The following is a 20945-nucleotide window of genomic DNA, read 5'->3' on the forward strand; positions in this document are numbered from 1 at the left end:
TGGGGAAACAGCCCTTGCAGGGATGCAAGGAAAGCACTCACACTTTAATTTCTTAATAGAGTGGTGCATCATTAGTGTAATGATTGCATCGAACCATAAGACACAAACCTGTATACACAGATAATGACATCCAGTAGACATGACGCATGAAAAACATGACACACCCCCCACCTCCCCTCCCCTCCAGCGTCTCACAGTATGTCTAGATATGTTCACAAGTTTCTTTGGCACTGCCCTGTCTGTGAAAGTGATTATGCGCTTCTATTCAAGTCTCAGGGTAGGTTGCTGCTTCTTGATTTAATCATGTTGCTCTAAATAGTATGAGATCTGGGAGTCCTTCCTGGGAGACTATTGTTTTTTACATGAAGCTGCAAGACAAAGAATCCCTTTTTTCAACGGTTCACAAGTGATATTTAAGAAGACTAAGAGTCTACTACATCCATGCCAACAGCTCTTTGAGAGTAAACAAAAAACAGCTAAGATAAATGACATTAGTTTAGCAAGCAATTGTTATTAAACAGTTAGAGATGTTGGCCCACCACGTCAAATTGTCTAATTATTTAATACTTGCACGAGATGAAAAGTCAATTCATTTCAAGGGCAATATGAATGTGTGGACAGCAGTTCATGATAATCCAATAGTTGTTGAGATATTTCACTCAAAACTACAAATGTGAATATTGTGGTGGCATTAGAGGAAAAGTCCGATCATCACAGTCAATATGGTTCATCTCTCAGGTAACATTTATACCTGTGTACATTTTTGTTGCAGTAAATTTTGAGTTTTCACTTGATAAGAAAAACTTAACCTGCCTGTGGCACTAAATTGAAAATGAGAAGAGTAATTAGGATTAATCCTATGAGGAACATGAATATGTGCCCCAAATTTCAGGGCAAGCCATCCTATAGTTGAAATATTTCAGTCAAAGTATTGTCAAACTTATGGTGGTGCTAAACGAAAAATCGGGGGATGAGAAAAGTCAACAGAATTCACCCTCTGGGGACCATGAATATCTGTACAACATTTCAGGACAATAGATGTTGAGATACTTCATTCTGGGCCAACGTGGTAGACCAACTGAGGGACTGCCAACTGATATTACCATTCTTGAGGCACGCTGCTTTTGTGGCACGAGGTGACATGGTTTGGTGCATAAGAATCAATAAATCAAACAATCTTTGTAAAACTAATACCATAGTACGGAAGGGCTGTTGAAGCATTTATGGAGGGCAATTTGGAAGAAGAAAAAGTAGCAGCACATTGGTAACGAGACAAGAAAAAACTCCAAGATCAGACCATTGAAGAAATATATAACTTCTGTAACAACAAATTACTTATTCCACAGCAGCACAGGATGATACACAGATAATTCCGCGCTTCAAGAAAAACTTCTTTCAGACCTGCTCATTTGGGGTTTACCAATAAGTCATCCAGCTGAGGGTCCTACAGGGAGGAGCCCATTATCACTGTGTTCAGACAAATGTAACATATGGACTATCTGGTGGTGACTGAGTTGAGCTAAAAGCCTGAATACATTTCACCGGTGTCTGGAGAATTCACCCTATGGGTCTGCATATGTGTTGAAAATCGCCTGCCTGCACCGAACGCACTGATAGATACACAGAAAAACGAAAGCAGAGATTTTTTTTTTTTTTTTTAATGACAGGGATCAGTTTATATTCTCCTAAATCACCCATATTATAATGATGCATAATGGTTGGTTTATGTCAATAAACTGACGTGTATCACATGATCAATAGACTGATGTTTATCAGAATTTGTAATAAACATGAACGCTGTAAAACAGCCATTATGTCAAACAGACGTACACGCATACGCTTGCATGAGGTGCAGGCTTAGTCACACAAATAGGAGCAGGTGATAATAGGGCTATTCTTTATGCGAGGTCATGAATAATTCAAAATCCATGTGCTCAGACAGATTCTTGAGTTGACAGAATAATATGACAGATTCTGCAACTGCTATTAGATGTGAAATATCACACGTTTTAGAGATTCTAGAAGCAGATAAAGTGTTCTGCTGCATGTGCCACTAGTAAGCTCTAACTGTATGCAATATCAAAATATTTTTGTCAATGTATGCTTATAAATACTATATGTTTCCTGCACCAGCTATTCAGTCTGTTGTAGTCATTTGACAGCAAATCATTCTCACAACACAGATTGCGTCCTGTTATTTATGTTGTTTATTTGCTCATTTTTAACTTTCAAGTTATTGAAAGCAATTTCGAGATATCACATTGCAATGTAATTGCACAAAGAGTCACGCTATCCCATTTAGACTTTCTAGTTGTGCCATCATTTCTTATTCAGCTTTGACAACATGGAACTACACTTCCTCACAAATTTATTTTTCTTTTCCTCCTGGTTGCAAAATAAGCAAACATGAAGGCTGCCATTTGGACTCTGGCAACGTCCTTGCAGAGGAGAGTGATGGCAGCATTCCTAACGCTTGGCAAATGGCCTCCCCATGAGTCAGTGGAGAGATACTTATTGTGTTTTCATTGTTCAATAAGGCTTTGCGTGAATTTCTTCCACCTCTTAGCTTACTGAGCCAAAAGCTCCCTAAACGCCAGAGTCTTCATTATGGCCGTGGAAAGTGGGCTGGCTTGAGGTCACACCTGATGTTCCACTGGCTCCCTGGAGAAGACTGGAATTAGAAAGCTACCAGTCGCAGGCCACGGTAACCAACTGTGCTGAATGATTCCAATCTCCTTTATAAATTTGGCACCAGATTAACAATGTTGTAAACGCTGCATGGTACAGGATGTGGGGGGATATAAACAAGTTCTTTCAGATTCTCACAATGCCGTGGCTGATACTCTCTGTAAGCCAGCCTTTCCAAAGAATGCTCCAGAAGTACACAAACACTGCAGACTGAAACTTCCCGGAAATAAATAAACAAATAGGCTCTTCACGCAGCATCTGCTCAGATGGAACGCATTCAGTCGAGGCCTGAAAGAGGCGGCCAGGCTAATGAGAGTTAACTGTTCACAGCAAAATGATTAAAGCAGCTGACCCATTCCTCCAAGAAGAGAAAACAACATGGTACAATTGTGGGGAACAATTGTTTCTATCAAGACAAAGCAATATAATGATGCTTTGAATATGCAGATCATTCAAAATATGCAAATTAACCATGCACAATCATTTCTCATACATTATTTTTTTTATGCATATGAAGATTGTAAGCCTATCAGATGCTTTATTTGACCCAGATAAAGCACACCCACCTATGCATAAAAAAAACCCTCCGTCTTCAATGGAAAGCCAATGTGATGAGCAGAAGATTCAGATGACTGTGAAACTCCCCGTCCCCATGTCCATTATAGTCCCATTCTTCCCGTGAATTCAGCCAATAGGCAATGAAAGCTATTGCAGAGCCATTGTCAGTGACCAACTGCTGAAGCCTGGAGCTTACACTGCATTTAATTGACTGTTGATTGCTGAATGAATGCCTCTCAGAATGTCAGGGCAAAGTAGGAGAAAAAACGCGTCAAAGCTGCCTTTAAGAGTAACAAGTCGCTCAAGGGCTGCACACATAAGCATCCCCATGGGAACACGTGTTTGAGGAGGTATTGAAAGAAAAAGATCAGGTTTTATTTGCACCTGCAAGGTGCAAGGCAACCCGGAACAACTTTCCGAAGACGAGCACAAGTTGCCCCATAAGCATTTGTTCTCCCCAGCAGCGTGAAGGCGGCGAACAGGAGGACGTGCAGATTGCTGCGCACCGACAACCAGCGAAGAAACCAAAACAGTGGCTGTCACCCATCAGGAGAGGAAGGGAAAAATTACCAAACACACCAGCAAGCTTTCAGGTCCCACTGATTGAGCGCTCGGTTTGTATTTATGATCATGTAAATACTCATGCACTCCCCTTTACCTGACAAAAAAATAAATAAAAAAAATGAAATGATAATAATAAAAGTCCATGTAATATTCCTGCTTGGAGAACACTGCAGCAGCAAAGCGCGGCGTTGTCTGAGCACAACTGAGAGGGTCCAGTTCAGGGGGGAAACCCTTTTGACTCGAATTAAGGGGAGGCTATATGAGAGGGGAAAAAAAAAAAAAGAGGAGGAGGAGGAGGGCAGGGAAGAAAGTGGTGGTGGCGCCAGACGCAGCGGCAGTAAGAAGCGTACGTACGTGCTTTATCTTAGCGGCTGAGTGTGACGTGATATTGCAGCCTGCTCCTGGAGCTCTGCAAGCACCAAGCAAAGCGCGTCTATTTCTCTCTGTGTTGTAACTCACTAGCCCCCAACATCTCACATCCACCCACTACGGATCTTTTTTTTTTTCTCCCCCTTGTTTTTTCCACAGAGGGGGTTGCGCGACTTGCTGGAGAAAACATATCAGTGGGAAATAGAGACGTGGAGTCTACCGAATTAATTTATGGTAATACTGTAAGAATTGCTCTCTTCTTTTCATCACTCCAAGAATTCCTTCCCATCTCTCCGTATCTCTTGGTCTTTCTCCCCCCTCTCTCTCTCTCTCTTTCTCCGGTGGCTGTCGTGTGTTGTTGCGCTCCGTTTTGATGGGAAAAACCCAGAAGAAGGAGAAGACGGGGGGGATATGAGCGGGCAGACCGGAGTGTAACGCATTTTATTTTCATCCATTGAACCATCTTGTTGCGCCGGACTTCTATTGTCGGGAATGGGGAGTATTGCTTCACTGGAGGGCTGCAGAATTTATTTATAAAGGATGTGGTCAAGTATGTTGGAAAAATAGCCATAGCTTCCGCAGTGTAAGGTAAGATATTATTATTATTATTATTACTATTATAATCAAAATAATAACAATTAATATTTATATTATTATTTTTTTGCATGAAGCTGTTGAAGCAACTGAAATGTCAGTTTTCATATGTCATTTGCCAGTTAAAGTTTAGCCTCCCCCTGTTAAATATTTGCTCTGTCTATTCAACATGATGGCTTTGGAGTGTTCATCCGCTCGCATTAGTCCAGGACGCTTAACAGATGATTTTTAAGAGCTGATCTCTCTCTTAAGAGGCAAAAATCACTTTAAAGTGCCGTGCGTAGAATTGACATTGCATGAGATGTAGCCCGTCTCTATATTCAGATTCCCTCTCGAGACGAAATTGCTCTTAGAAGCCCGGCAATAAAATCAGCGTCTCTTGACGACCGATTTCTCGTCTCCACAATACTGATTTTCGTGCAGCCTTGGCCATGAATCTTGCAGGAAGGATGTGGAATCATATGGATTTATCGCGCAAAAAGCTGATCCAACTCAGCACTGCGTCCACAAATCCTTATATAAGCCATATTTTTCTAATGTGGTGTGACGGACAGGTTTTTATCAGTCAAAAAGAAAGAAGTTGGAGACGCAAGTGCAACATTTATCTATTCTGTGGAAACTGGTGCCTATAGCCTACTTTGGATTTGAACGCCTACACAGACACACGCACACATGCACACACAGTTTGAGACACGCGCGGACACATGCACGTTCTGCTGTGACACTGCTCACAGCTGCATTGCCTGTAGGATTAAAGCAATCAGGACATCGCATTGCATTCTCTCTCCCCCTCTCTCCCCATCTCTCGCTCACACACACACGCAAACACAGTTAGGCGCGCGCGCACGCATGCAAGCTCAAACACACGCTGACACACACACACACACACACACACACACACACACACACACACACACACACACACACACACACACACACACACACACACACACACACACACACACTGGCTCTTTATCAAATTGCATTGTCAAATATGTCAAGCCCTGAATTTCGGAGACATGCAGGTCGTGTGGTGGACCAAAAGCGCGCAGAAAAATAGAAGCCATGGTGACCGGGCGGACGCAGAGAGACATTTGAGTCTGTGAATGTGTCTTCCTCATATTATCTAACTGTCCTGTGAGGAAACAGCCTAAATCCCGAAGAATACAGCTAGATTTGAAAAGAGCCTGGTTGCTGCATAAAATGAGCAGTTGCATCCCCACAACTCGAGATGACTGCACCGGCTTGTGACTTCACTGTTTGTCTTTTTATGTCAGATATTTTAACCAGCCACGTTTGAATTTCTCCAGGGATCGTGCCATACCAAATAGGACCCAATTAATAACGTCTAAATGACTCACATTATTGCACCCACCTCCCTCAATAAAAAAATATATATAAATAAATAAATAATGGCCGAAGCAACCACAAGGTGGCAATGGTTGCACAAAGTATGGTGAAGAAGGCAGGATTGAGAAGCAAAAGACATGTTGCTGAGGTTAATGTGTCTTTTTCCCCCTTTTTTCGTGGTATGCCAAGAACTATGTGAAGCACTTCAGTCAGACTTGACAGAGATCGTCATGTCTCTTGTGTGCTCGGCTTTAACATTCCTTTGTGTAATTCTCTTCATCTCTCCTTGCAGGCCAAATGACATAGGATGAAGGCTATTCGAAACCTGTTGATTTATATATTTTCCACCTATCTTCTGGTTATGTTTGGATTAACTGGTGCCCAAGATTATTGGTGTTCCACTCTGGTCAAGGGGGTCATTTATGGATCATATTCGGTGACTGAAATGTTTCCCAAGAACTATACAAACTGTACATGGACGCTGGAGAACCCAGACCCAACCAAATACAGCATCTACCTGAAGCTATACAAGCGAGACTTGAGCTGCTCTGAATATTCTTTGCTTGCTTATCAGTTTGATCATTACTCACATGAAAAGATCAATGAATTGCTGAAAGTCAACGAGTCTATAGTGTACCTGTGCGATTCAAAGAATATTTACATATTTTTGCTGTATGACAAGAATTTTGTTCAACTCCGGAGAGTTTTCCCTTATGATTACAACGGATTGACGCCACAGAAGCTGGATGAGGAGGAGAAGTCTATTGTGGAGTTCTTGGTGTTGAATAAGGCAAGCCCTAGCCAGTTTGGGTGTCAAGTGCTTTGTACATGGCTGGAAAACTGCCTGAAATTAGAGAAAGGGACAGTGGAGACGTGTGGGATCGTGTACACAAAATGCACATGTCCTCAGCATTTAGGCGATGGAGAATCAGAGAGTATGCTCATGCTCAACAACGTGGTTTTACCTTTAAATCCACAAACGGAGGGTTGCTTGTCGCCCCAACTACAAGCTGGGCAGATCTGCAATCTGAGCGCAGAAGTGAAACGGCCTCCTAAAGAAGGTGAGTATTCTGTCATCTTCCTTAATGCTGAAATAGTTGTAGATTTAATGGACTTCTGTATGCATTGATAAGATCTTAATCATGTCAGTTAAATGTGCACGTCAATCACTCCTACCTCTGCCCTAATTGCATGTTTGAAGTGTGATGGCCCATGAAACAAAGAGCACACATAGATATGTAGTTGGCCCAGAAATGTGTCAACTTCGAGAACAAAGCTGCCAGAGGAGTTGGGTGTAGTAAAGAGCACACCAGCACAAGCCAAACAGGGGATCTTTCATTTGGTTGGACTGAATTCAAAATGCACTATCAACACTGTGAATTTAAAATGGCTGTTTTTGTACACATCAGCACAGAGTTAAAATGGCTGCAAATCCAAAGATAATTTTGGTGTTTACACATTTATGTCAGTGTCATCCATATGAAGACCAACAATGGTCGACACGGACCCATCCTTCACTTTTTTTTATTGGCATCTGTGTCACACGGAACGATTGGATCACATTGCTCAAGCAATGCAACATTTAAAACTTGTGGATAGGATTTAAGAGTTAAGTGCAAATGTTAATAATTAAACATATTAGGCTTATTTAATAAAAGAGTATTAGTATTTTCAGAGCTGTTCTGTAGGGATGCTGCTTCTTCAGTGTTGCCATAGAGCAATGCAACGTGTTGTCACTGTGTGTTGGAATTGAGCAATAATCATATCAAAGGCTTCTCGATCAAAATAGCTGTATCATCAGACCTGTTTGCAGTTGTAATGAATGCACACATAGAACACCCATACACATGCTCGCATTCGCAGGTAGACAGATGAACATTTAACAGTAAACAGTTATGATAAGGCTTGTAATTATTCTGTGCATTAGTGGCACTAGCTAGCAGGGGGGAGTTTTTGTTGTTAACACGTTCATGTAGTTCTTCATGCATTACAACGAAAGCCCTTCTCGACACATAGCTGCTTCAAACATTTACAGATAGCAGAGAGAGAAAAAAAAAACCCAGAGCAATAGGCTGCATACTTCAGAGGTGAGGTGCGTTTAACGTGAGACATAAAGGAGGGGCACTAATCACGGCACACTGAACCAAAAATAATGAGTCAACCTTTCAATTTTGGGTGAAAAATAATGACACCGGGATCTTTATGGAGCTTTCTCCCTTGTGGCACTTACCAAAATAACAGTTGCCATAACAGCAGCCTCGATAACAGGCGGTAGTTTTGAATCAGGAATCAGATATCGATTGCAGTTGTTTGGTTGACTCCATGCTGAGGGCTGCTACATGCTAGGCTATATAGTATTTTGGGACATTATTTTCAAACACACTAATGTGTAATTAAAAAAAAAAAAAAAAAAATCGAGGTTAAACCTAAAAAATATTAGGTTTAAAGTATTTTAATTAATTTTGTAAAAGTTACTTTTGCTAAAATTTTTCACATGCTATATTAAGTGAATAAACTCCATCAAGCTGGATGATAAACCAAATTTGTGTGTCTTTCACCCACCCTTCCACCAGAGCCTTTAAGCAATAATACATACAGCATGTGATTACCATTACAATTCAGCCCGCAGTTAAATAGCATGTGCAGTAACAACCGAGTATCAGCCGTGTATTTTTTCAGATAATTTCATCATTTAGTAATGATGATCATTTAGTAGTTCATGTCACAAATACTACTGGGAAGCATTATGCTTATTTTTACGGAAAATTCTGTGCTCCAAAATAACATTTGACATTTTTCTATCAGCACGTTAATAACAGCTTAAGAGCACAGCTTATTTTTTTTTTCCCCCTCTCAAAAGATTTTCCACAAGCTTCTATTTATAGGGCTGGTTGATGGGAGGTTTGAATAAATCCGTTTTCATCTGGATAACGGGGAGATCACCACTGGGTTTAAAAGAGCACTGTGTCTCCTATGGCATCATGGTGACAGAGTGGGTGTTCCTGATGAAGAATAAAGCATTACAAACAGTCGACAAGAGCACCATTTGATAAAATCACGTCTTTGATCTTCTCAGTTCCTGGTAGAGGATGGCTTCAGAGCACATCAAAGAAAAGCAGGGCTGGAGGTTGTATACTCCAGCCATGCCACTGAAATACCCCACTAGTGTTCCACGGCGACAGAGGATAACAACATTTTCAAAGTTAAAGCTCTTAACTATTTAAGGTGATTATTCAGACAAAGGACAGACCCCATCCCTTGATATCGTGGCATTTTGAACACAACAGTGACACAATGAAATCCAGATGTATTGCTTGGATGACTCATTTATGCAGTTGTATTTTTTATCACATTCTCCCGTTTCATGAATAAAAGTTGTACACAGAGGCAGCACAGTGGTGCAGTAGCACTCACAGCAAGACAGATTTAATTCTCCATTCTTTTTTGCCTGTCTGTTCTGTGCTTGCGTGGGTTTCCTCCCACATCCAACACAATCACAATGAAGTAGGCTGATGACTCTGAGCTACTCATAGGTGAATGAGCGACTGTCTTTGATGGGTCTTTGATGTCATGCCGTCGTGTCCTGGGTGTTTCTGTGCTTTCAGTCCAATGAACAATCGGACTGACTGCAGCTAATGTGACTCAGATTTTTGGAGTAGCCAAATTAAAAATAACTTTCAGTAAAAGGTAAAATTATCTTTCCTGCCACAAATTTAAGTCCATAAAGAGGTATTCAGTATCCAGACAGCAACAACAAGACATGTTAGACTATTTCCTCCTCCAGGTTAACGCTCTTTTCCAGTCACATCCTCTGCAGATGCTGGTATTTTCATGCAAGCCTAAATCCTCAAACTCTCATTGCAGTGTTCCAATCATTCACAAATTTCACGTGGCCCCAGGAAACAGCTTCATATGGCATATTCTTGCTATGTCGCTAAGTCCACTAATCTGCCCCTGGCTGAGGAAAAATGTCTTATTCTTTGTCTCATTTTGTTGAAATTTGCCAGTTTTCAAAGATCAGGGTCAAGGAGTGTCATTGTCTGAGAGGAATGTGCTTTGTGTTGCATGTCCTCCAAGGCATTCACTGTTAATGAAGCCCAGAAGAGTGACATGCATGTCAAGATTGCTCACTATTGTATTAAAACTGTATGGTGCAAAGAATTGTGATGGTTACCTTTTTGTTCCAACTATTTCCATGGTTTGATTGAATTATAGGTAATGGTAAAAATAGAAGTCAAGTATGCGAGTGGCAGTGAGATGCTTTCTGGAGATTAGGGTTTATAATTTGTTTCAAGCCTGATAAAGCAACAAAAGAACTGAAACATATTCACACACATATTCAGATTAATATTTTATTCGTCCACAAAGTGGGTTTCCAAATTCATTGTTAGTACAATGCTGAAAGTAGGTTAGAAGCGACTCTGACATCACAGATTTCAGTCCTGATCCTCGGTTTTCCACTTGAGAGAAAACTGTTCACACTTGTGAACATCGATTTGACTCCTACATGCAATATGCATTATGTATTAACTTTATCAAATCTGTATTTGGGTTTTCTAGCTTTTCTTTAAAAGGGTAACTTAATTCAACCACTAAACTGAAAGAAAGTTCTCATTTTCAGAAAGAGAAACACTTACTTCTGATTATTTGCAGATGCTCATTTGATCATTACTGTGTCTGACGACGCAGACCGTGTGCCATGTGGAAAATGGCAATAGGATTTATTGGCAAATGAAATGTGTGTGAAATGTTATAATGCACTGTCACCCGCAAGTCCTGTGCACTGCAGCAGCTCAGCCTCGCTGGCTCACATAGTGAGGCCTTTTATTCACTTTGGATCTCAGTCAAGTCACTCAGTAGTCACACTGCATTATGCTCACCCCCATTGTTCAGTACACTTGGAGGCCATTTTAGTTCCAATTCAGTGAAGAGGAGAGCTCAGATCAACTGCACAAAATCTGTTTTATCTGAGAAATGCATTATTTGTCTTTAGTTCCAGTAAATATCTTGTATATTCCATATCTCAATCCCCTCCTGAAATCCTGGGCTTAACTAATGCAGCTTTGGAGAATTCAAGAATTTTAGTCGACTGTAAATATTGTTTTCATGTTCAGGTCTGTCTCAGACTTTTGGATACGGTATTGAGTCCCTGATTTTGTTTCCATTCTTTAGTATTCATCTTTCTGAGGCAGCTATGTTGGTATGTGAATGCTTTAAAAAAAAAAAGTTGCTGAGCAATAACCAGGTCAAAACGAAAAGCTTGATAGACTGAAGGACCCTGAAGAATTAGTGTGAAAAGTCCCAGCCATCTTCTTTGTCCACTGACTGTGTTCACAAAAAAACAAAGATGATGCAGGGCGTGGAAGCTTCATGTTTTATGCTACAATATGTCAATTTTAGCCAATTTTGTGAAAAATATACCAAAAACTGCTGAAATGAGGTCAGTCATTACCCTTAGATTGTGATCGTTATAGGAACAAATTGTGGAGTTTGAAGGTGGATGAGCAGTTCTTTTCTATGTTTGTCATAAAAATATCATTTAAATGGCCCAGGTGGCTATTTCTGGAAAATAAAATTCATTAAGCTCTGAGGTGACTCCTAAGTCATTTTACACAATGATGCAGAACCACAAAGACTGTTGTCATGTTTAAATGTCTGTTTGAACCACTCACACTGTCACACATGGATGCAAATTGGCTCTTTGGAAACACAAGTCTCAGTTTTCCAACCATTACAAATGGATGATACAGTAAAGCGCAGAGTCCACCACATTAGGCTTGATATTGCCAACACAAAAGTTGTGTAGTTATGTATTTAACAACCAGCGCTTTTTGATAACTGCAATGCTAAATGTCCTGAAAAAAACTATTTTTCAATTTAGTTTCCTACAAAGACAGACTGGGTGCAACATAACAGTAAAATATTCTCACAATGTTGTTTTGATTTTTGTTATTTTCCGGGGCTAAATGAAAACAGATGATGTCACATATTCCATTGCACCAAACACAGTTATGCAACATATTACAGCCGTAAAATATAATTTTTTATTTTCGTTAATTAGTATTATTTATAAATCCTGACTGCTTTCTTTATTTTTAACTGGAGCTGCTTTACATGTATCATCCACTGTAGGCCTACATGTGATTCTAACTCTGATTGTTCATTTGACATGGATTGGTGATCTCAGTCTTGAGGCACTATTTCAGCAGCATGACAACTGGAAGACAGAGTGATAACACTCCACTATATACACAGGCTGTGCATTGCAAACTGCCTCAGAGTAAATTAAAGCCTTGTGTTGTCCCAACTGATCTGCAGACAGGATGCAATGAAATGCAGCAAGTCTGGAAGAAACCCTGAAATACAATTTAAAAAGCGAGGACATGATTTATGGCTTTCAGACTATCTGGAAAGCATTACACAGGAATAAGTGGTGACTGAATACCAAAAAAATGACTGGATAGATTTAATGTGGCCTCATGCGAGAAAAAAATTAAGTTGTAGCTCAACGTTTTTTCAAATTAAAAGACTGATTTTTAATGATTCATCCTAATAACAAAAATGATGTATTCTTAGCTAAATGTACTATTACAAGTAAAAGTGGTCATAATACAACCATGACTGTTATACTATTCTATATTATAATATTTTTTTAATGTACTTATGTCTTAATTTATAAAAAGCATTTTACTGTTGTAGTTGGTTAATTCTATGTATATATATCAGAAGTTTAATCTGTTAATGCATCATATTTTAAAAGGCTCATTATACTTCATATTTTAAAAATAGTACACTGAAAATGAACGTGAAATATAAGTTCTTCAAATCTACTTCTACTTAGATGCCATCTACCACTGGAAATTACATATTTATGCACAGTACCTTGAAATTACCCAAACAGGTTTAAACCTACATTTCTTAAATTAGTCTATCAACCCAGGGTCCATCTCTCAATCCTCTGCTGTGTCATAGAGTAATAACTCTCCCTTTTTAGATTTACAGCCTACAATAAATACAATTGTAGTAAAATTTGTGGGTAACAGTTGTTGCCTATAATAATGTCACATTACAGCAGGAACTGTAATCAGAGTAATGGGTTATGTAATGTCGTATCTAATTTTCTGATGTGAGGCAGCCACACCTCTTGTCCTCAAAACTGTAACGCTTCACCAGTAAAATCCTGCATAAGCAATGAGGAAACGTGCACGTCTGATTTATTAGTGTGCATTCCACTTCCATGCGTGTTTCTTATGAATTCCAAACAGTGGTGGATTTGTGTGACTGTATTTCCACACTGCACCAGCTCCCACAACTACTCATAAATTCTTCTTGAAACGCCACAGATCTGCCTGTTTAGCATTCAAGCTCCCATTCAACTCTTTCAGCTTCGCCTATTAAATAAAAATAACACAAAGTAACAGATCTGAACCACCACTGTCGTAGACAGTCAAAATGGTGAAGTGAGGCTGGTTTCATAAACTGTTTACATTACAATAAATTAAAGAAATGTAAAATATGAAGAGGTGAGCAGTAGCAGTTTTTTTACCTGCTAGTATCACATCTGTTTAATTTATTATGGTTTGAACACATTTTCTTAAACGGTGATATTTAGACATTAGGTTGGTTTGTGTTTTAAATGACTGAACTGCGGGAAACATTTGAGCAGTGACAAGCATTACATGTTTGTAAATGTGAGGTTAAGTCACTGCAAAGGACTGTATTATGTAGAGCCGCAAAGATTAGTCGATTAATTGATTAATGATCAATAAAATTAATCTTCAACTATTTTGATTGATCATTTTGAGAAATGTTCAAATTATCTGATTCCAGCTTCTTAAATATGGATATTTTCTGGTTCCTTTAGTCCTCCATGATAATAATCTGAATACCTTTTGGCTGGGGACTGTTGGTGGGGACAAGACAAGACATTTTAGGTTGCACTGGTTGATATTTTTCACAATTTTTTTGACATTTTACAGACCAAAAAAATAATCAAATAATCAATAAAATATCAAACCGATTGAATTGATAATCAAAATAATTGTTAATTACTTTTATGTAGTGTCAGTTACAGACCTTTTCAGGCACTTATTTTACATCTGATCATGAAGCACACTGGTGTTGCATCACTTTTGCAGTTGTGTGCCTGGCTGAAGCTGAAGCTGAAGCTCTGTTTCATCACCTCAACCACACATACTTATCATGGAAACATTTCCATTTGTAATTGCATGTCTTGCTTTGACACAGCGCATCCAGCCTCTATTTTGCAATTTATGAGTTAACGATAAGTGGACCTTATAAATCAAAGGACTGGCCCCTGTTGTGATCTTGTTTCCTTTGACTTCAAAAAGGTTGCTATATGAATGCAAACATAACTAGTAATGGATCTCTGTCGATGAAGACGACTGTCTCATCTTATTATTATTACAAAATATTTATTTATGGCCATTACATGCATAATTCAGAGTAAAGATTTCTGATTTCCTGCCATCACCAAAGAAAATATTCCTGTGGTCTCGTTCAGGACAGAAGAAGGAGCCCCATGCATTTTATTCCATTATATCCAACTAGAACGAAGTGTGAAATTAAAGTTTGGTATCTTTGCTTCACAGCAGAAAGGACCAATTCAGCTCATTGTAAAAACAAATTCAGGCAAAACCGTTGTGATTCTCACATGACAAATTCATTTAGAAAGTAAAATGTCAACCTTGCTATCGCACTATTCATCCTTCTGAGAAAACATGAACAACATTCACATGATTCTGTTACAGCTTTGCCCTACAGTACTGACACGAGGGCAAGTCTTTGAAGCTCCCACTGTGGATAAACACTGTCAAATGTCTTGAACACTTTTCAAAAAAAGCTAAAAACATTCGATTCTAACTTTTGTGTGGGCTGGCTTAATGTGGTAAATTTTATCAAGCCCTCGTTGTGTTGTGCCAGAGATTTTAATGTGAATTTTGCACTGCTTTCAGCCTCTCAGTTGCATACTCCTGCATTTCAACCCAGTTACTTTTGGCCTGTCACTGGGTGGCTATTTCAGCCCACAGAGGAGATGCATTTGCATAAACATCCACCCACAAAACCTGGCAAATGAGTCTGTCACTCAAAAACACTGTCTGTGTGTGAAAGTGGAGGCAAAATCCAATTTTTTTCCTCAAGGGGCTTCTGTAGCTGCTCTCACTGGCAGTCCCTCTGCAGGGTATGGCAAGTGTCCTCATGTAGCTGTAATGGACGCTGCCTTTAAAGTTACATGGAATACTGTGATCTGGAGCAGAATATACAATCACATAATCGGTGTCACATAGTGATTTCATGCAGTCTACTGGGTCTACGTAAAAAGTTTTTTCAAACAAAGACTTTTCAGTGTTTACAATACAGTGCCATAATATGTGAATCAGAATATAAAACAGCTGACAGCATGCAATAGTATAAATGATTAAAAATAAAACATTGATATAATTGTGCTGTAATTAGGAATGTGTTCTGGATCAAATTGTCCCAGTTTGTATAGTTATTAGGACGAAACAACACAAATGCAAAATGTCTGCATTGCTCTGTTTTTATAATAAACGTTGATGAAAGGCTTTGTTCACTCAAGGGCAGAGCTGTTTTGGTACTCTTCTAATTTGTTCATAAGGTAAACAAATATTAATTGTGAATTCAAGATTTTGAACGAATGGCAGCCAGAGTGCTTGACAGATGCATGATGGGATATTTCAGTAATGGCTATCACTAGTTAAGACAGCTGACATTTGCTTGCACTGCCTGCATGTTTCCATGGAGCATTGTGGTTATTCAGCTCCTCTCACTGTAAGGAGAAGTGTTATGTAACGTGGAATGAGATTCAGAAATTATCACTCAGCAACATTCTTGTGCCAAATTGTCAGCTTGTCCACAGCTCTCTGTCCTTCATGGAGGGAATTGAACAGCAGTGATAGTCTATCATAATGTAATAATATTTCCATGTCTCACAAGCTTATAATTTTAAGAGGTTCGTTTGTTTTAACACTTGGGATGACTCCAACTTATAATACATTTGAATCGCCTGAACAAAAATTACTATGGCTACAACTAATTATTATATCATTTCATTTAATTAGCAATTTATTAAATAATCATATGGTCTTTAAATAGTCAGAAAATAGTAATAAACAACAACATTGGTCTCGAATAAACAACCTATGCCTCTAAAATGTCTAAGTAACTGTCTGTATGTCCCAAATTCACCATTAAATTTATTTGTGACGCTGTTAACCCCATGATCCTGAAGATAATAAATGGTGAGACAAAATGGAGGGATGGTTATTGTTTCCTCAGCTGCAGGTGTTTCTTGTCAGTGACTTGCTCTCCTGAGTAAAATAACAAGCTCGACCAGAAGTAATGGATAGCTTCCCTCACTCTGGATCTATTGATATTTGGCATGTCACGATTGAAATCTAAATAGTTTGTTAAATTTCACATGGTAATTTAATTTACAAGTCAGATGTAAACCACATTCATGACCAAAATAAGATCTGAGCAGATTTCTGGAGACTGTGTGTTTGTCACAGGCTGCCTGTTTAAATCAGATTTCAAACTATCCTTTACACCGTTGGCAACCAACACACAACACTGATGTTACATTCAAAACATGGTTGGCCTGCCAACACTGCTCCACATCTTAAACTCATTACTGATGCTGTCTGGTGCACTGGCAGAGCTAAGCACCACAGCTAGATATTGCTATAGCATTGACAGAAAGCCGTGCCTGCAGCATGTAGGTCTTACGTTGCTCTACCAGTGAACATACCTACACAAGACAAAGCCCTTACGATGGCAATCAGCATAGATGGCTTCACAACTAATCGATCACCTACAAATAGCAGTGTGGACTGTAGGCCCTGAAATTAGACAGGAGACAAAGATGTGATTTTCCAGGCATTGAGTCGTATCTTGTATCCATTGTCCTTGCTATTTCCATGAAGCCATACTACTGTATTTGTGGAGGTCATTGCCGAGGCCGGTGTCATAACATGAGGATTTCAAGAATTACAAGCATTTTTTTCAAATCACCATCGTATTTGCTAATGTTTAGTTTGTTAAGGCAAAAACAAGTCCTTAACTAAGGCTAAGAAAACATCAAGGTGGTCATAGGAGTCTTCTCTGCTAGAAGCTCTGTGAAGCAGTACTTTGCCAGGAATGCCAACATCAGCACGCTATCAGTGCCAATGGTAACGTGCTGATGTTGAGTAGATCACTAGTTTTGTTTAGCCTGTTTGCCTGCTAACAGTTGCTAATAAGCACATTGCATAAAGTACACCTTTAAGCACACTGGTACATATTCTGTGTCCAATATTGTATAAATAAATAAAGACAGACAGCCTATTTTCAGCAACTGTGCGGTTTAAACGTTTTGTGACTTTGTGATGTCACAAACTCACACTCCTGTCTGCCCTCAGCAAAGCCCATTAGAATTAGAATTAGAATTAGAATTAGAATTAGAATAGAAGGAAGCAATGAGCGGCCATTTCTGTCACAGAACTGGCTGGCTACAAGACCAAAGAAAATCTGGAGTTGACCTGGGTATGCGTCACTCAGAAAAGAGTCAGTCAACCAGAAGAGAGGGTCAGTGACATCATGCACCCTAAAGACACAGACAAAAAACAGCTTGTTCTTGATAAAGCTCCAGAGAGAAGTTCAAGATAGATGTAAAACTATATTGAGATTTTTTTTTTTTTTTTATATATACTTAATACATCCTTTTATGGATAAAAAGATAAGATAAAACACTAGAGAATTTCAAAATATGGGACCTTTAAGGCATCAGCATATGTACAGACAATTTATTTTACTGTTATTAGTTATATGTATGTCATCTGAGTGAGTTGAAATATATAGTGCTATGTCTGATTTGTTATTAAAGAAATCATTAAATCACTACTTGTCCTAATGAAGTGATGAGGTACTATTTAGGAACTTGAGAATATTTAGTAAATTTTGTTAAATTACTACTGAACTCTATGTATCACTTTTTGGGGGAAAATATGTTTGGTCCTATCGAGGGAATCATCAAGTGATGAGGAACTACTTAGTAACTTTTCAGTGTGATGTATGACTATCTGGGGTGTGCACATTAAGAGTAAATTATGATTAAAGTAATGACTGACAAATAATTTGTTCAGAAACTACTCGTGAAGAAAGTGATCGTTACTCTATTCACTGTTGTTTCATCATTTTCTATTATATAGTCTTCAATTTAGAGTTATTCAGGAACTATTCATTGATGATTTATTATTATCAGGTCATTACTGATCACTCATTCTAAGTAGCTCCTCCCACTTTTGCGTGCCGTATTGTTAAAAAAAAAAAAATTCCTGTTATGTTTAAGGAAACAAAAACTGACTGTCGCTGTTAGTTCACAAACACTTAGCCTCCGGTATCAGTCATTTACTTTACAGTGTCATTAAAAAGAAAAGAAAAAAAAGTCACACTGCTCCTGTTTTTGGACCTGAATGTAAACTTGATTGTTAGGTCTCCTTGAATCTCAATTGCAGCATCAATGTGAAATCTTTGAACTAAATAATATGAGCAAATCGCTCTTAATCAAATTAGTGAAAGACTGCTGCAGGGAGTCCTCTCCATCCTGCCAATACAGACAACAGATCAGATGGTTAAACGTTCTCTGCAGTATTGTATTAAAGAGAAAGAGTTTCAAAGCGCAGGAGTCATAATGAAATGTGACAGATAAATCAGAAGCACTTGGGAGATGGCTTTGGATTACTGAATCGATACTGTACCACCACAGCTAGTCCAGACTTCCCAAACGTACTCTGATTTACTTGACTATGGTAAAAGCCTTCAGTTGGGCTTTTTAATTATTAATCTTTTGACATTTCTTGTAATTAACATTTTTTTGTGCATAGTTCCCATAACAAAATACAGTGTTGTGAAAAGCTGCGCACAGATTCTATAATCTCAGCAGTCCCAACATGAATCCAAACATGAAACAACCGATTCATCTATGCTACATTTGAATTCTTAATTAGTAATTTAACTTGAGCTGGAAATCTTCCATTTTGCTGACTGGTTAATGCTCTCACCTTGCTGCAATGACGCACGGTAAATGTGCCCTGAGGGTGCATTCAGTACATCGTGACTTCACTGAGGGGCTGTTACTGGAGCAACAGGCCATACCTCCGATAAAAAAAAAATTTAAAAAAAAAATACAGGACAGGAAGAGGTCAGTGAATCAGTAATTTTCAGCTTGGCCTTAAGCTCCTTAAACATGTGAAGCAGACTATGTAAACACAGTCAGTAGAAAGTACATTATTTTTCCATTGTTGTATCAGTGGGTACGTAAGTACATAACCCTAACCCTAAAACAGGGGCTGGATTTATAAAACTATATTCCCTAGTATGAACTGTGTCAACAGACAAATAAATGACACCAAAAAGATGAATAAATTATATCGAGTAGTAATAATCCTGCCATGAAACACTCTGAATTGAAGCACCGTTGGCGGACAGAGTTCATCTGTTACAGTTTCATACCATATCAACCCATGATTGGATTATACAAGAGGTGAATCAAGCATAGTGTGTCGGTATCAGCATTCCTTCTTCTGATGACGGAGACGTCTCCTTCAATGTTGGGCAGAGTTTCATTACTGGAAACTGAAGCCATGTTGTGGCCTTGGTAACCATTAGACAGTTTATCTGTGGACAGCCCGGCTATTTGAATTTAATTTATGACTTCTCATATAGCTGACACAGACGGGGAAAATATAAGCTGGAAATCTTCTGAAATACATTATATATACTTCTTTTTAAAGAGTTTATGGTGTTAAATAATGATTAAAATGAATAATTAGAGTTGAAGGGATGATGCAGCAGTTTACATTAGGTCTCGGCATTAAAGCATTCATAACTAATATCATATCTTATTTTGTCAAATGGTAAATAGAACTCGAATACATTTTTTTTAAGATATTAAGTGACTGCTAACTGCTTATTTATGGGTTTGGCATCTCTTGTTTGTATTTCTACTGGTTTTTGCAGTTTGTGTTTGTGACTCTGAGTATAATGCAAATCAAAGATGGCTGCCATGTAAATTCTGTGTTCACTTCTGTAATCTGTTTCGTCTTTGATTTGGTGCATTCAAAGACACCTTTGTTTCCAAAGGAAACATTAATGGACCATTTCTATGTGTGAAGCAGCTTTACAAGCCTTTGATTTTGATCTCTTTGAAATACACATCTATTAAAAGAGGTCATGTGACACACAGCTGGTGTGTGTGCACGTGTTTGGGTATATTATATCAAGCCAATGAATATAGAGCAAATGGCACTCAAGTAATAATGTAGAAAATTATCACCCTGTGATTCTTAGCCCTTCTCTGAGCTGCATTTGGTTTCTGTCACTATTAATAAACTTTTCTTACACTTCTGCTTCAGGATGACTCGGTGTATAACAAAATGATCTTTTATTGTGCTCTGCATACGTGCCCGCTTAAATTAAAAGATAAACAATTAAATCCAAGTGCAGTGCTCATATTATAAGTCAAAATGTATATCATTCAATAATTAAAGAATATTCATAGTTGGGCAACAGTGCCATTAAATCTATAAAATTTGATTTACAAAATATTTTTTGCATTTAAATGATGTGTTAATTAGCTTGTCATTATTTTTTGCCTTTATGGTTAATCACTTTGTTTTCATTTTGTAAGTATTCATGCTATATGAGAAGGGTGTGGCATCAATCCTGCCAACAAGCCCAATTCTGAAGCCACCTTGTGTTTATAAAGCAGAATCAAGTGCAAGAAACCGGGCAAACTATAA

General features: G+C 38.6%; 1 protein-coding gene across 11 annotated transcripts in view; it reads left to right on the forward strand.

The window, feature by feature from the left end:
• Window positions 1-4197: 4197 nt before the first annotated feature.
• Window positions 4198-20945, forward strand: part of adgrb3 (adhesion G protein-coupled receptor B3) — a 111192-nt gene continuing 94444 nt past the window's right edge. For 3 of the 11 annotated variants that reach the window (XM_069713977.1, XM_069713979.1, XM_069713978.1), the window contains exons 1-2: window positions 4201-4767; window positions 6416-7184. In XM_069713977.1, coding sequence (XP_069570078.1) covers window positions 6431-7184 — 754 coding nt within the window. In that variant the 5' untranslated portion in view covers window positions 4201-4767; window positions 6416-6430. Of the gene's footprint in view, window positions 4768-6415; window positions 7185-20945 lie in introns of all 11 variants that reach the window. The other 8 variants (XM_069713981.1, XM_069713985.1, XM_069713980.1 and 5 more) reach the window with 5 other exon arrangements.

The sequence above is a fragment of the Brachyistius frenatus genome, unplaced genomic scaffold (genome assembly GCF_029030835.1).
Source record: "Brachyistius frenatus isolate BFR_SWC_R1_liver_20210118 unplaced genomic scaffold, ASM2903083v1 Contig_124, whole genome shotgun sequence".
Lineage (NCBI taxonomy): Eukaryota > Metazoa > Chordata > Actinopteri > Embiotocidae > Brachyistius > Brachyistius frenatus.